This window comes from Rhipicephalus microplus, chromosome X, assembly GCF_043290135.1.
Source record: "Rhipicephalus microplus isolate Deutch F79 chromosome X, USDA_Rmic, whole genome shotgun sequence".
Taxonomy (NCBI): Eukaryota; Metazoa; Arthropoda; class Arachnida; order Ixodida; family Ixodidae; genus Rhipicephalus; species Rhipicephalus microplus.
In genome coordinates, this window is record NC_134710.1 from 440,337,253 (window position 1) to 440,352,141 (window position 14,889).

At 45.4% G+C, this 14,889-nt stretch overlaps 1 protein-coding gene and 1 long non-coding RNA gene across 3 annotated transcripts; one reads left to right on the forward strand and one right to left on the reverse strand.

The window, feature by feature from the left end:
- Positions 1-330: 330 nt before the first annotated feature.
- LOC142776605 (uncharacterized) lies at positions 331-4,655 on the reverse strand. Of its 2 annotated transcripts, none has more exons than XR_012887667.1 (3): positions 4,328-4,655; positions 2,427-2,505; positions 331-625 (listed from the first exon to the last, which is right to left on the reverse strand). It is a non-coding gene; the product is annotated as an uncharacterized LOC142776605 (long non-coding RNA). The 2 variants fall into 2 exon arrangements; XR_012887666.1 differs by lacking the exon at positions 331-625 and adding an exon at positions 1,231-2,022.
- Positions 4,656-10,623: 5,968 nt separating this feature from the next.
- LOC142775502 (THAP domain-containing protein 1-like) lies at positions 10,624-12,287 on the forward strand. The gene is made up of 4 exons (XM_075876940.1): positions 10,624-10,823; positions 10,965-11,163; positions 11,813-12,170; positions 12,223-12,287. The coding sequence occupies exons 1-4, from the start codon at positions 10,753-10,755 to the stop codon at positions 12,285-12,287; spliced, it is 693 nt and encodes a 230-aa protein (XP_075733055.1). The 5' UTR covers positions 10,624-10,752.
- The last annotated feature ends 2,602 nt before the right edge of the window (positions 12,288-14,889 follow it).

Consider the following 14,889-nt stretch of genomic DNA (forward strand, 5'->3'; position numbering starts at 1 on the left):
GAACCGTTCCTCTCCTTTCAGTTCCTCCTTCGGGGGATGAACAGTTACTCCCTCCAGTTTCTCCCTGCAGACCAACAGTTACTCCCACCAGTTGCTCCCTGCCGACCAACCATTACTCCCACCAGTTGCTCTTCTAAGAGCAACAGTTACTCTTTACCGTTCCTACCACGTGTTCGCAATTACTCTCTGAAAACCAACTGCACATGCTTCCAGTTACTCCTTGGGGAAAGGAGTATTTATCTCGAGTATGCTTGTCACACGCTTAACACATGGCGAGAGCTCCTTGGAAGAGCACTGCTTGGGTGCTTCTAACACAAAAAGTGGACAATATTGAAAGGAAAATAAATGCTTTATTGTTCTTTTTATGAGGTGACGTGTGACCACACGTAAAAGTAGACTTCGCCACACCACAGCCAGCACTAAACAAACACCATAATACATCAAAGGTTTTCTGCGTCATCCGTGGAAAAACAATCTTGAATTTCTAGCATAGGGTAGTCTGTGTCATCATTGGTGAGAGAAGGGCAACTTCTCCAATTCTGAAGAACTCAAGTTTCGCAGCTGGTGTTTCCATCAGGCTAGCGCAGCAGAACGTCACCGCAGGCATACGTGAAGCATCTCATTGCTGCAAGAAAAAAAATAGAAGTGTGAGGTTAAACATGCCAGAATCAATTCATAACAATGAGTCACACACACTGCAGCAGCGCTTACATTCTAGGATGTCTACTGCAAAACGAAATGTGAAAAAAAGGAAGGTTCGGCCAAACGTTACTTGGCAAGCCATATAAATGCTGATGTGGTAGACGCTCTTCACATGATGTCTCAGACAGCAATATTCTGGAAGAAAATGTGCAGCACCTCAACAAGGCATATTTGTAGCAGTTAAAGATACCCTTAGGCTCAGTTAACTTGTTTCCTATACACAGCTGAGTGACATTTCTATGAGCCCATTCACCAACGGGCATTCTAAATGAGGTCATGTGTGTGGCAAATAACACGTACTGTCCGCTCATGTTAAAATACTTAATTAGCTCGTGCACATAGTTGCTCTCGATTCTACTGTTCTATCATACGCTGCTGCGTCTTGAATTGTGCAATATTTGTAGGCACAAGCCAAGCATGCAAAGCCTGCTTGAAAGGAACCATTTGCAGAGGCTACATGATAATCTTCAGTATATTTCTTTGTACCTGACGCAAACGGCTGGACAAAACTATAGACAATTTAATGTAGACCATGCTACCTTCAATAAATGCTTTAAATTTAGAAAACTAGGGTGCATTTGTTCACTCGGTTGACGAGTCACAGCCACGAGATATGTAAACGAAGCAATATATCTTAAGGCATGCACAGATATTCTGATTCTTTGTTTGACAGTGTCACAGATAGCTTGCCAATACATATATATTTGAGAGCAACAAGATGTGAAGCTTTTATTAGCTCAACGTCTTGTTGGTTCACAGCCAAACAGGTTATTGCTTGTTAGACAAATTGGAATAAGCACACCATGGTTTCCAAAAAAAAGCATTATTAGAAGTTTGCTCTTGGTGTGAATGTCTGCCTATTTATTTTGTACTGCCTTCTACATGTGCCACAAAGACATTTGTTGAGGATGTGCTACCAGTCAAGCCAAGATCGCATACTTGGTCAATGTGATGGAAATACAAACATTAGAAACACTGCCACCTCTAGTAAGAGCATAACACTTCAGTATCTTGGACTAGCAAAGAGGTGCACAAGAAAGTTAAGCCCACTCTTGCGGAACTTTGAACGCGAATATTTCAGAGTGGGGGAGGTCAACATGCTGTGGCACTTTTAAACCCACGAAACATCTGCAGAAAACAGGGTAAAGGCAAGTCAAGAAACGCTGTTATGAAGGCCTGCGCATGGACAGCTTTGTGAATCTAGGCCCAAGTGTTATGCTTTGTGCAAGCCAAAATTCATGTAAATAGGGAAAGCATACTTTTAGGAGTACCAGCGTAAACAAATCTTGGCAGTTGGCTTTTTAGTACAAACAGCAATCCCTGCAATGAAAACATAAACATTTTATCTTAACGGTAACAGTGTGAGCACACACACGGGCCAGCGGAGCCATGTCGAATTGTCAGTGCCAGTGTAATGATACAAAGTATCACTACCAGGAAAAACAAGGGAAGCGTGGGGAGAAGGAAGACGACGTTGCCTCCACTGCGATCCCCCTGAGTGGGTACGAGCCATGGCGGTGATCATCATCATTAGACTGTGATCGCGGACTCAGGGCCCATTAAAAACCCCCATTAATTTACCTCGCCTTGTGTAACATTAATTTACCTCGCCTTGTGTAACAGTAACTATGTGCCATAATGAACTATTCTCTGGCCAACACATGCACAGTTTGCCCCTAAAAAGCGATGCTTTCATATACGTAGTACAAAAAGTCTGCACTTACCAAAATTCACTTGCTTTCTGTACTTTAGCATCGTTGGGAGCATCTTTATCTGCAGTATAACCAAATTTGTGTCATATCCCTGAAAAAAAAAAGTAAAAGACATGCATTAAATATTGTTTCATTTGGTAGCAGTGAAGTCAGGTTAAGAACAGCCAAGTGGGAATCAGCCTAATTATGTGCATGCGGCAAATCCCAAACGGCGTTATTGAGGTTGTCGAAATTTTCGTCGATTGGTATTAACGTCGATATGTGACTTCAACGGCATGCCAAGTTTTCACAGCGCATAAAGATTTCATGATGCAGAATTATGACAGCGCTAACGAGAACATACAGCATTTATGATTGTCTTTTACAATATTCAGTTTTGCTAAGGTTTTGCATCACTAAAGAAATCTGAAAGATTTGGGTCATTCCTCCTCCAATTGTTCTGTCAATATGTAAACTGCTCGCTTGATGGTGCGCTTATAAAATAGTACGTTCAGCGCAGAGGTGAAGCAAGTGACGCAGTGATGTGGGCAGATTTTTTTTTTTTTTTTTAGGCGTGCGGGGAGGGGGGGTCCGCTTATCTGAATAGGCCGGGCAAGCGAATATGGTCGTCAATTTGGGCTCCCTACGCCCGGCCTAAAAAAATTCTGTGCGCAACCGCCTGGCTATTCCAGTGAAGTGATGCGACAATGATTTGTTCACTTACTGATTTACATACACTTTACATCTCTAAAAAATGCAGCCCAAGGCCCCAACACTCAGCCGTTAACATTACATAAAGCCAATGGTAGAAAAGTGCCAGTATGAATGCAGCTACAACCCCGCCCCAATGTTTTTTCAAGCGAGATGGTGTTGCGGAAATGAACTTTTAACTGCAAAAGTACACTGGCATTGCAGTGGTGACAGGGGAAGCAAGAGGGTATGCAGGCGGTAATAGAGGTAATTTAGTCCGATACGGCTAGCAATGGATACGGTGAATAAGAGCAAATCATTTCTCTTTCAATAGCGCAACCACTCAACAATGTATTGTAAGAGCATTAAATGTTGCTGGAAATGCCACTCACCTGCACGCTGATGCATGCACCGCCTGGCTATTCCAGTGAAGTGATGCGACAATGATTTGTTCACTTACTGATTTACATACACTTTACATCTCTAAAAAATGCAGCCCAAGGCCCCAACACTCAGCCGTTAACATTACATAAAGCCAATGGTAGAAAAGTGCCAGTATGAATGCAGCTACAACACCGCCCCAATGTTTTTTCAAGCGAGGTGGTGTTGCGGAAATGAACTTTTAACTGCAAAAGTACACTGGCATTGCAGTGGTGACAGGGGAAGCAAGAGGGTATGCAGGCGGTAATAGAGGTAATTTAGTCCGATACGGCTAGCAATGGATACGGTGAATAAGAGCAAATCATTTCTCTTTCAATAGCGCAACCACTCAACAATGTATTGTAAGAGCATTAAATGTTGCTGGAAATGCCACTCACCTGCACGCTGATGCATGCACCGCCTGGCTATTCCAGTGAAGTGATGCGACAATGATTTGTTCACTTACTGATTTACATACACTTTACATCTCTAAAAAATGCGGCCCAAGGCCCCAACACTCAGCCGTTAACATTACATAAAGCCAATGGTAGAAAAGTGCCAGTACGAATGCAGCTACAACCCCGCCCCAATGTTTTTTCAAGCGAGGTGGTGTTGCGGAAATGAACTTTTAACTGCAAAAGTACACTGGCACTGCAGTGGTGACAGGGGAAGCAAGAGGGTATGCAGGCGGTAATAGAGGTAATTCAGTCCGATACGGCTAGCAATGGATACGGTGACTAAGAGCAAATCATTTCTCTTTCAATAGCGCAACCACTCAACAATGTATTGTAAGAGCATTAAATGTTGCTGGAAATGTCACTCACCTGCACGCTGATGCATGCACAGTCCTTTGTCTGACGAGCGAACAGGCTTGCAGATAGCTGAAGACGTGTTTACGATGTGTTTGTTCCACCCAGCAGCAAAATCCACAACTACTTCGCGCTCCATAAAGATAAATATACACTAACCTTCATCACGAATAAGTAGAAACGCAAATCTGCGACACACACATACGATCAAAACATAGCTCACAAGCTGGCACGTCCATGTGCTCGCCAACCACAGACCATATGAAAATGAGTAAGTAGTGCGAACGCGAACCTAGTTGCGCCGAAAAAAAAAAAAAAACGTCGAGCAGTGGCAGCACAGGCGTCAGCGCAATAATTTCAGTGTGTTCTCCTAATACAATTATAAAAAAAAACTGAGGTACACTAAAACTCATGAATAAATATAAAAAGTTGAGTGTAATTTTTATTTAGTGCTAGTCAACATAAACACTGAATAAAGAAATTGCCCGCAGCTTCCCTCGGGGGAACACTGAGGAGGATGCGGACCATATAATTGGTTAACGGGGTGTTAAAGTGCGACTTACTTGGGTCGATGGCTAAATTGGTTAACGTGGTTGTGAAATGGGGTGTTAAATTGCGACTTACTTGGGTCGATGGCTAAATTGGTTAACGTGGTTGTAGGAGGGGGTGTTAAATGAGTGAACACGTACACACGTATGCGAAAGGGCGGCGCTGGTCGAAGGGACGTCGATCATTGTGTTTGTGGATTCGTTGGAATTCATTTCACCGCGACCTTGGACGTCGACGCGCCGTACAAACCAACCGACGAGCGGCAACTGAGCGAGCGAGCGCCGACCTTGAGTATATATACAGCACGACGGCGCATGCACTGTCAGCTGTTGAATGTTCTCGAAGCGCGACGCCACATGCGCGTCCACTGGAGAATCAGGAGAATTGTAGATGTCGAACGCGGTGTGTAGAGGAGGAAGGGTGCACAGATGGTGGAGGAGTGAAGCGCGCGCGGTGTGTAGAGGAGGAAGGGATGCACAGATGGTGGAAGAGTGGGCGACGGCGCGACGGCGCATGCGCGCGCGTCAGCTGTCGAATGTTCGAGAAGCGGTGCGGACGACGCGGACGGCGCACTACAAGGCGCGAGTATAAGATGCTCCGCATCTAAAATTACTTTGTAACTTACATCGTTTGCTACACTAGCGCCACACTTGTCATGCGGGCGCAGATGGCGCAGATTTGTCATTCTGCCCTCAAACTACACGGTGAAGCGTGCTACTAAGTGTATGGCTGATGAGAAGCGCGTCTGGGTCCGCTTTTTTTTTTTCTTCTCCGATATATTTGGGCGGGGGGGGGGGGGGGGGGGGGGCTTATGCACGTGTTTCGGTGCTTGATCGACTTTGACGCCCTTACTTCGCGGACGAACGGCGTGTCTAGGCTTTTTTTATCGTTGTTTTGCACGTGTTTCGGCGTTCGGTCCGCTTTGACGTGCCAACTCTCCATTCTGCTGCTGCGTGTGTTAGGTATTTGCCGTACTGTATTCTCAGGCCTTCTGTGTTCAGCCAGCGCTGCTATCTTATTATCTACGGATGCTAAAATAAATCACTGTTTTTGGTTTAATGAAGTTTGGCACACAGAACAAACAATAATCTGGCCCATGAATATCAATGTGGGCGGCATGCATATTTGTGTGCGGTGTCCTGCCGGGCAGTAACCGTTGCGTGACGAGAGCATTTACAGCGGTTCCTCTTTCCGTTGCTCCCTTACAAACTTATGATGAATACAGTTGCTCCCCCATTCTCGAACAAGTCGGCCATCTTGTTCCGCTTGGTCTTTTCGGAGAGTAACAGTCGGTCTGAAAGAGTAAAAACAGCCGTTGCTCCCATTTTGGCCATTTTTGGCTTAGAGTGTATCTCTTTCGTTGGACCAGCTTCAGAAGGACTGTGAGATATGTAAAGGTAAAGTTATTTGCGCTTTATATTTTACAGGTATGTTTTATGTCAACTTGCACATACTTGGCATATGCATGCATCCTCATCTTATGTCACGCGTGACTATTTTTTACAATCTTATTGTACACCCGTGGGCACACAACATGCAGAAGGCTATGTGCGCTGGCGTCTGCAATGCCTGTCATCTATAGCTTCCGTCGCAGGAGCTTCACAAGGAGTGAACAAGATGTTAAAACGAAGCCGGAATTGTACGTTTCACCACGAATTCTCTTAAAGATTGGAGAACATTCATGTGTATCGAGAAAATTAAAAGATTTGAATGTCTCACTTTTGTCTTTTGTTGTTGCAGTGACTGCGAAAGCAGTGACATACACGACGTGGCTAAATAATTTTTTGTGTGTTCTTTTCGGCGCCATTTGCTTCTCACTGCGCAGAAAAACAAGCAAAAAAAGTATTACGAATGGCGGAGAATAAATAGAAAAACAATATTTGAACTGGGGAGAAAAAGTTCATCTAATTGTAGTATTTGAGTGGACCAACCCTTCATTCGGCAAGGTGCAACTATGAGGACTAACGGTTGCCCGATAAGTTGCAAATGTGGGGACTAACGGTTGCCCGATAAGGTTTAAATGCGAGGACTGAATGTTAGTCCTTTGAGGTGATTTGTGATACTAACGGATAGCTGCTAAAGTGTAAATGTGAGAACGAATTGTTATTTTCTTGAGCTAGTCGGCGGGGACTAACTGTGAGACCGGGTGCCGTTAGTCTCTAAAATAAATAGTGATTGTGGCATCTCCATTAATCCCCAAAAGGACGAACCGCACACTGTTTTAACACCTTTTTGCCTTAGAGTGCACAGCTATTCCAAGAATGACAATGTTTCCCTGAGAAACAGCCCCACGTAGCATTTCTCTCTATCGCAGAGTAAAGTAATGTGGCACCGGGAATCGCACAAATATCGCGATTAAAAAATTGAGATAAAAAGGGGACGCGCAGGCATCTCAGCCTCGTTTGATATAGAAGCTGTTTTAAAGGGCACAGCTGTAAAAACAAAAGAACGAGTAAGATGCTGCCACTCCTTCGGAGTTCAGAAACAATTTAGAAAACAGTGCGCAGGTAATAGAAACCATCAGTGCCACTAAATAAAGACAAGCCACTACATTCTAACGCACGGCTTCATGCAAGTGCTGTAGCCGACGCCAAAGCGTGGTGTAAGAAAATTTTGTTAGAAAAGCGGATGGCTACACTTTAAGAAAGACACTTACTATGCTCTCGGAAGTGCTGTTGCTCATTCTGGAAAAAAAAAAGACCTGAAAGTACTGCGCATTCTTCGAGCAGAATTTCGGTGCTGTGAATATACTGCATTAACAGGGGCAGACTCATTCATGGCACTGTAAAATAAAACAATTGTCCCTCGACGTCTTGAATCTTGTCAGAACGTCTCATAGACTCATTTTCTAATGAAGCTGCATCAATTCAGTTGAAATTCAGCGCGTAAAATCCAAGAAAGCGCGATAAAAACTGAGGGACCCTTAAGCTTCGCCTTTAACAGTTGAACGCGATAGCGAAATCCGGCCCAAAGTGCATCTTTTAACCGCTAAGTGTATACTTCTTCATATGTTTTGTTACATACACACGCAAGCACAAAAACACGCACACACTAGATTAGACCAGCCTGCGCTGGTATTGCCGAATATGCTCGTTTTCTTCGTGACACCTGTCGAACAAAATGCGTTAAAGGAGCCCTGAAACACTTTTTTAAATAACCATAGAATGAATTCACTAAAAAAGCCTATTGCCTCTCGAATTCAATGCCACAAAAAATGTAGAATTCGTCCAGTGCGAGTGAAGTTACCAAGGTTTGTCGCATGCTGCAATTGCACTATCTCTTCTCTCGTCCCGATGAAAGCGCTGGAAGCTAAGCAGGGGGAGGTGGCAGGGCTAAGAAACTACAGCGCCTCGTGATCTTGAGTACTTATTTTTTTCTTGGAATGCGTGGCTTTTTCAGTGTGATCGCGCGCGCACGCGTGGACAATTAGCGGCCTCCCGCGGCTATCTCGTTAACTGTATTTTTCGGTCACAGACGCACAGACAATTTTTTGCACCAACCAACGTGGCCGACGCTGGTGGCGAGTTTTCTGCAGCACGAGCTCTTTAACGCTCTCGCGTTAAAACCACCGTGGCACGGTAACCTTCTATGCAAACAGCGAGCTTCCTGCATGCCAGATAGGTTGTCAGACAAGAAAAAGTCCGATCGCTAGCAATATGGCAGCACCCAAGAAAAAAAAATATCTATAGCAGCGCGTGGGGGTATAAGCGAGAGTTCTCCCTTTCTTTTCACTATTTTTAATGCGTTCACCTTCCTCTAGATAACGCCAGCGCTCAAGCTCGGTAGGTCACGTAACGTAAACGCTACCCCGCTAAACTATAACGCGCTCTCGACAACGAACGTATGCGGCATGGTAACGCTATTCCCTTGACCTCCACTATCACGCTAATCTTCAACAACAACTGCATATTTATAGAGCACAAAACCCTCCACCAATTTCTGAAGACATGTATTGGACTGCCCTCAGTGACGATGCTCAATGGCGACAGTCAAGAACGAGACGCACTTCTAGAACACTCGTCCGAGCATGAGAGACCACTAACACCAAATAGGAAGCCCGAGATGCTTGTGTTGCTTGGGAGTTCCGCATTGAGGGGTACTTCTGACTAATTATTAGTGTTCAGCGTTGCGTATAAGATTTTTTTCAACTTTGGTTGTAATTTAGGGATGAGACTCATCAGGGTTCCCAATCAACAATTCTCTGGTTTGACATAGACAGAAGCCCCGCGTGACGTTCCACGAGTAAAGCTAGTATTGTTGACATCAGAGAACATTTCTGGACCCCGACTGGCCACCGGTGAGTAGGGCCAGAAGTATATTTCATCATCCCTCTCGCTTTGTTGCGCCGCTGCTCTCAAGGTTGGTTTGACTGCTTACGCCAGGATTGCTGTTCTTATTTCTGAAGAAGACACGCTCTGAACACATCATTCCAACTTCACCGCCCGCGGGTACCCATATGGGAAAGTTGCGCACTCAGCGTCACCGCAGCTTGAGCGTATGTAGTCTCAGGAACTCCCCGCTCTGAGAAGCTATATAGTTTCTTTTGGAAGTTTGGAGGGCGTTTTGACCTGTCGCCAAATAGTTTTGAATTAGCACCGCTAGCAATAAATATATAATGTGATAAAGCATTTGCGATAGAATTTCAAGATTACCAGCCGCAGGGCTAAAAATAACTCTAAATAAAGAAGTCGCAAACAAAACGTTGTGCCTTTAAAGAAGGGAGTCCAAGAGGATGACCCTCTATTACGCGCTCGAGAAGACAACTCATGACAAATTAAGGGCTTTGCTCTATAGTTTTCAGCTTTCACCTGTGTACCGATTATCATACGATCAATGTGTACCAATTAATTGCCTATTCGCTTGCAGTAGTGCGTACCCGCCGAGATTTCGTGAACGCCGGGCGTAGAACGAAAAGCTTCAACAGCTCCGCTGCCAAGGAAATTGATATACCAAAGCGCAGCAGCAGGGCAGCCATTTTGACGTGTTAAAACAAACTTTGCTACTACATTTCCATTTCTTTACAATAACAATCAAGCTCACAAATGCGGCATTTTCCGAGCACCTAAAACTACAACGTTCGCCCCATAACTCTGTTGCTCCAATAATTACACTGCATTCAGGTTACCATTGATTCCGATGACCAATAAACTAAGTCAGCAGGTTGTTTATATATATATATATATATATATATATATATATATATATATATATATAAATATATATATATATATATATATATATCTGTATATATATATATATATATATATATATATATATATATATATATATATATATATATTTATATATAGGCAGGCATGGTGGTTGAGTGGCCATAGCGTTGCATATAGTCCAGTAGATCCTCCGTGAGCGGTCACAACGTGGTTTATTTCGACGTTTGGGCCTAGAGTGTTGCCTTCATCAGGATTAAAGGTACAGTTTGTTGGTGCTCAGCTTTATACAATCTTAAATCAGAGAAAAAAGAAAGACGGAAAAGACAGAAAAAAAGGGAAAAAAAGAAAAGAAAAAAAAGAATATAAGGTGGACTCTCTCGGGCGCCCCCCTTCCACTTTTTCTTCCACTTCCTCCTTCATCTCTCTCCCCTTTCTCCCCTTCACCTTTCTGATGTCAGTGGTCTGTGTATGCTTCCTTTCACTAACGCATTCTTCCCGACCAGACGGCGCCTCCTGGCACTGGCGGTTCGGTGTGGGGCAAAAACCAAGGAGGATATAAAAACTTGCTGGAGTGGAAGCGACGCCCGTCAGGTGACGCCAGCGGCAGTCATCTTGCCGGAGGCAGAAAGCGCGCTGCCGGTGTGTCGCCTCCACGCTTCGTTGCTGGTGCACGCTGTTCTCTTCAAAGTTTTCAATGAGTGCAAGTCTTGCTCTTGGATAATGGTTACCTCCTGCGTTGCCTACGGATGCACAAACAGGCTGAAGAAACGTTCTGGCCTCACATTTCACCTGTAAGTACATGAAATTTAGCGTGTTCTACTCGCGGTCATTTCAGCCGCATTGTAGTTGCTTGCAGGCCCGCGCATGAAAGAGCGGCAAAATGGCAATGTGTGTACGTGTGCCGCAGTTGATTGTCGTATATTTCTTGACAGGTTTCCAAAGAATGCAGAAGTTCGGAGTCTTTGGGAGCGGGCAGTTCGCCGTGAAGGGTGGCGCGCTAAGGATGGAGACCGCCTGTGCTCTGTACATTTCAGTCCTGAGTGCTTTGACCGCACTGGGCAAACGACGCGACTGCGGGTGGGAAGTGTGCCCACGTCGTTTCCAGCTTTTCCGCCTCATCTGCAGAAACCTGTGAGTATTACTGCCATCGTTGGACGAGAAGCGTAATGTTTAGCGTGCATAACGCTTGTGGCGTTACGGCCGCTACATAATACTTGTTCCACGAAATGTTGTTGCGGGTATACGTGGCATTGATTGCGTGCCGAGAATTGGCGGTACTGTGGAGGAGTAGCTGTAGTTTTAGCATATCGTTACCGTGTTTGCGTTACCGTTTACAGCATTACCGGACGCCGCCGGCGAAGGTGAAGTTACCGGTAATGGTAACTGCTTCACCTTCGCCTTAACTGGTGATCAAGATACATATTTATTTATTTATTACTGCTGACCTGTTTACCAGGTCTTAAGCAGGAATGGGCATGCAGCAATGTTTACTACAAAAACATTATTGACATCCACAGCATACTGACAGTGGTTACAATTCAATACTTAAAGGCACATCCGGCGAATGGAAAGTATTACCAGAGCGGGTGCATGTCCTTTTTGCTGGCATACAATGTCTCGTGCACGATTATGAAAAAGCTTGTTACTTAATACATTTATTATTTCTTCAAAGAAAATGTGTAGCTTAATTGTACCCACATTATACGTGTGAGGTTTCATTTAGTTTTTGCGCTTGCTGCCTTTTTAGCTCGTCTGAGAAAACGTATGCTTTCAAACCCAGGTCAAACGGAAGCGTCCCGACCCCAAGTCTCGAGATTTCCCGGCCCCGTCTGGTCCTGAGTGTTCTGGGTTGTGCGACCTGCCTGGAGATGAAACTTTTCCTGAAGACTCGCCAACCAAACAGTTCTACAAAGACAAGGTCCTTTCCTCACAAGAAGAGATAACCCAGTTGAAGAAGAAGGTCAAAACACTGCAACAAACTAAACGAAGGCTGGTCAAGAGAAATGAAAGTGCCCAAGAAATCATCAAAGAAATCAGAGAGCAAAAACTCTTGTCAGAAGAAGGCTCACATGTGTTTTCATCTGTTTTCTCGGATGACATTCAGCAACTACTTTGCAGGGTGGGCAATGAGCAGAAGGGCAAGTACCCACCTGAGCTGCGAGCATTTGCACTGACTTTTCATTTTTACAGTCCAGCCGCGTACGAGTATATACGATCCAAGTTCAACGAAGCCCTCCCATCCCAGCGAACACTAAGGGGCTGGTACAAGTCGATTCAAGGAGCTCCTGGCTTCACAGCCGAAGCATTTGCTTTCCTTGAGAAGTTTGCGGAAGCACGTGATGAACCCTTCTACTGCGCTCTAATTGTAGACGACATGGCCATCAGGAAACACGTAGAGCTAGTTGGAGATAAGGTAGTAGGGTATGTTGACTTTGGAACTGGGCTTGACGATGACGGTCTTCCTGAAGCTGCAAATGCGTGTGTCTTCATGATCGTTGGAATCAACGTCAGATTTAAGATGCCAGTTGGATACTTCTTAATAGACTCACTGACAGGAGCAGAGAGGGCCGAGCTGGCCAAACAGTGCATTGAGAAGCTTGCGTCGGTGAAGGCTGAAGTAGTCTCTCTCACATTTGACGGAGCCTCGTCGAATTTCACTATGGCCAGGTGTTTAGGTGCTCAACTTCGTGTTGACTGTGAGCAAATTTCTTCAAGCTTTGTGAACCCAGCTGACGATGCTAAGAATGTTTACATTATCCTAGACGCCTGCCACATGATTAAGCTTATCCGCAATTCCTTGGCGAACTTAAGCTACATTGTTGATGCTGAAGGAAAGCACATAAAGTGGGCCTACATAGTGGCATTGGAGGCATTGCAGCGTTCCGAAGGGCTGCGGCTGGGCAACAAACTCACGAAAGTCCACGTGCAATGGGAAAAACAAAAGATGAAGGTGCGATATGCTGCGCAAGCATTGTGTTCCTCTGTGGCCGACGCCTTGGACTTCTGTGAAAATGTGCTGAAGCTACCCCAGTTCCGGGGCGCCAGTGCAACATCGAAGTTCGTGAGGGTCTTCGATCACCTGTTCAACCTTTTTAATTCTAGGAACCCTTTTGCAAGGTCGTACAGGGCTCCTCTGCGGAAGCAGAATGAAGCCTGCTGGAAGCCATTCTTTGCCTACACCCAAGCGTATATAAAGGGATTGAGAGATCCGGCTGGGCGGCCAGTTTTAGAAGGCTTGAGAAAAACTGGTTTTGTGGGCTTCTTGATCTGCATGGCGAGCACTGAAAAAATGTTCGACGAGCTTGTTGGCCAGGGTAAGCTGAAGTACTTGTTGACGCACAAACTGAGTCAGCATCACGCTGAGAACTTCTTCAGATCTGTTCGTGGCCGAGGTGGGTATAACAACAACCCAACCGCTGCTCAGTTCATGGCAGCATACAAGCGTTTGCTGGTGCAAACAGAAGTGACGTCTTCTAGCTCGGGAAACTGCACCAAAGACATGGTTTCCATCCTGAATGCCACTACTGTTGTCACCCAGGTAGACGCAACAAGTGCGCTCACAGACATGCGCAGGTCCTCGATCTTGGAGCCTCACGATGACCACGACTACACGCACCCTGAAAACCTTTCTGCCGTAGTTGTTGCGGTGGTGCCTTATATCGCAGGCTTCGTTGTACGCCAAGTGTGCAAGACAACAACATGCGAAGAGTGCATTGCAGCCCTGTACTCAGATGAGCTAGTGCCCCTAGTTGAGCAGAAAAACAGAGGTGGGCTTGTGTCCCCGTCCAAGGATGTCATTGGCTTGTGTGAAGCCGTTGAAAAGGGGCTGCGACGGCTACAGATTGAGTGTGGAACACTTCAAGCAGTTAACTCCCAGTCAAAGCATCTCGTTTTGGAAGTGCTACGCCTGTCTGTAGAGGAAAAATGGTTTCAGAAGCTAGAGCAGCACATTCTTGACCTTGATCCCCTCGACAATCATATCTACAGCTTGTGCAAAAAAGTTGCGGAGCTGTATGTGAAAATCCGCATCCACCATATGACAAAAGAAAGAAACCGCGAGATCATCAAGGACAGGGTCAGGCCAGTTCTTTCAAGAATGATCATTTTCAAACATCAGTGAGTCTCCCCGCACTGCTCGTTTCGGCTATACTGTTCGCATATATTTTTAATGTTTGTGTGATTGTGTTTTTTCTGCTATTTTCGAGCTTCTCAAAGCGTTATCGTAGGCCATTTCGCCACCAAAAAGCAAAGAATAAATGCTTACAACCTGACACAACTATTTTTTTTGCTTTGAAGACGCGAGAAACTGCACCTGCTGCTTAGATAAGCGCGAGCGCAGCTGTACTCAGCTGTTTCTTGCCTCTGCCAAGATGGCCGCCGGCGGCTCGGCGCGGCTTCACCCCCTCCCATGGGTAAGCATAGGCGGCTTCCACTCCAGCAGGTTTTTATATCCTCCTTGGCAAAAACGAGCTTTTTTAAGAAGTTCTAAGCCTTTAACTACTCGGAGCCCTGTCAACATTTCGTCGTAGAAAGAGGGGTACCGCGTATTGGGGCAGAGGCTGGTAAGCGGGTATTTTAGGAAGTTTTAACCCTTTAACTACTCGGGGTCTCGTCAACATTTCGTCGTAGAAAGAGGGGTTCCGCGTATTGCGGCAGAGGCTGGTAAACGGGCGCAATGCGATTTCCTTGCCCGCTTCTGGAATACGCGTGCAGTGGGGGCCTCCCGGCTGTGCACAGGGTGGCTGTTGGGCATGTCATGCATGGCACAATTGATTGGGTAGTAAAATAAAACAGAAAACAGACGACAGCTGCACTTAGGAAGAGTGGTTACACTTGGAATTGTTTTGAGTTGTCCAG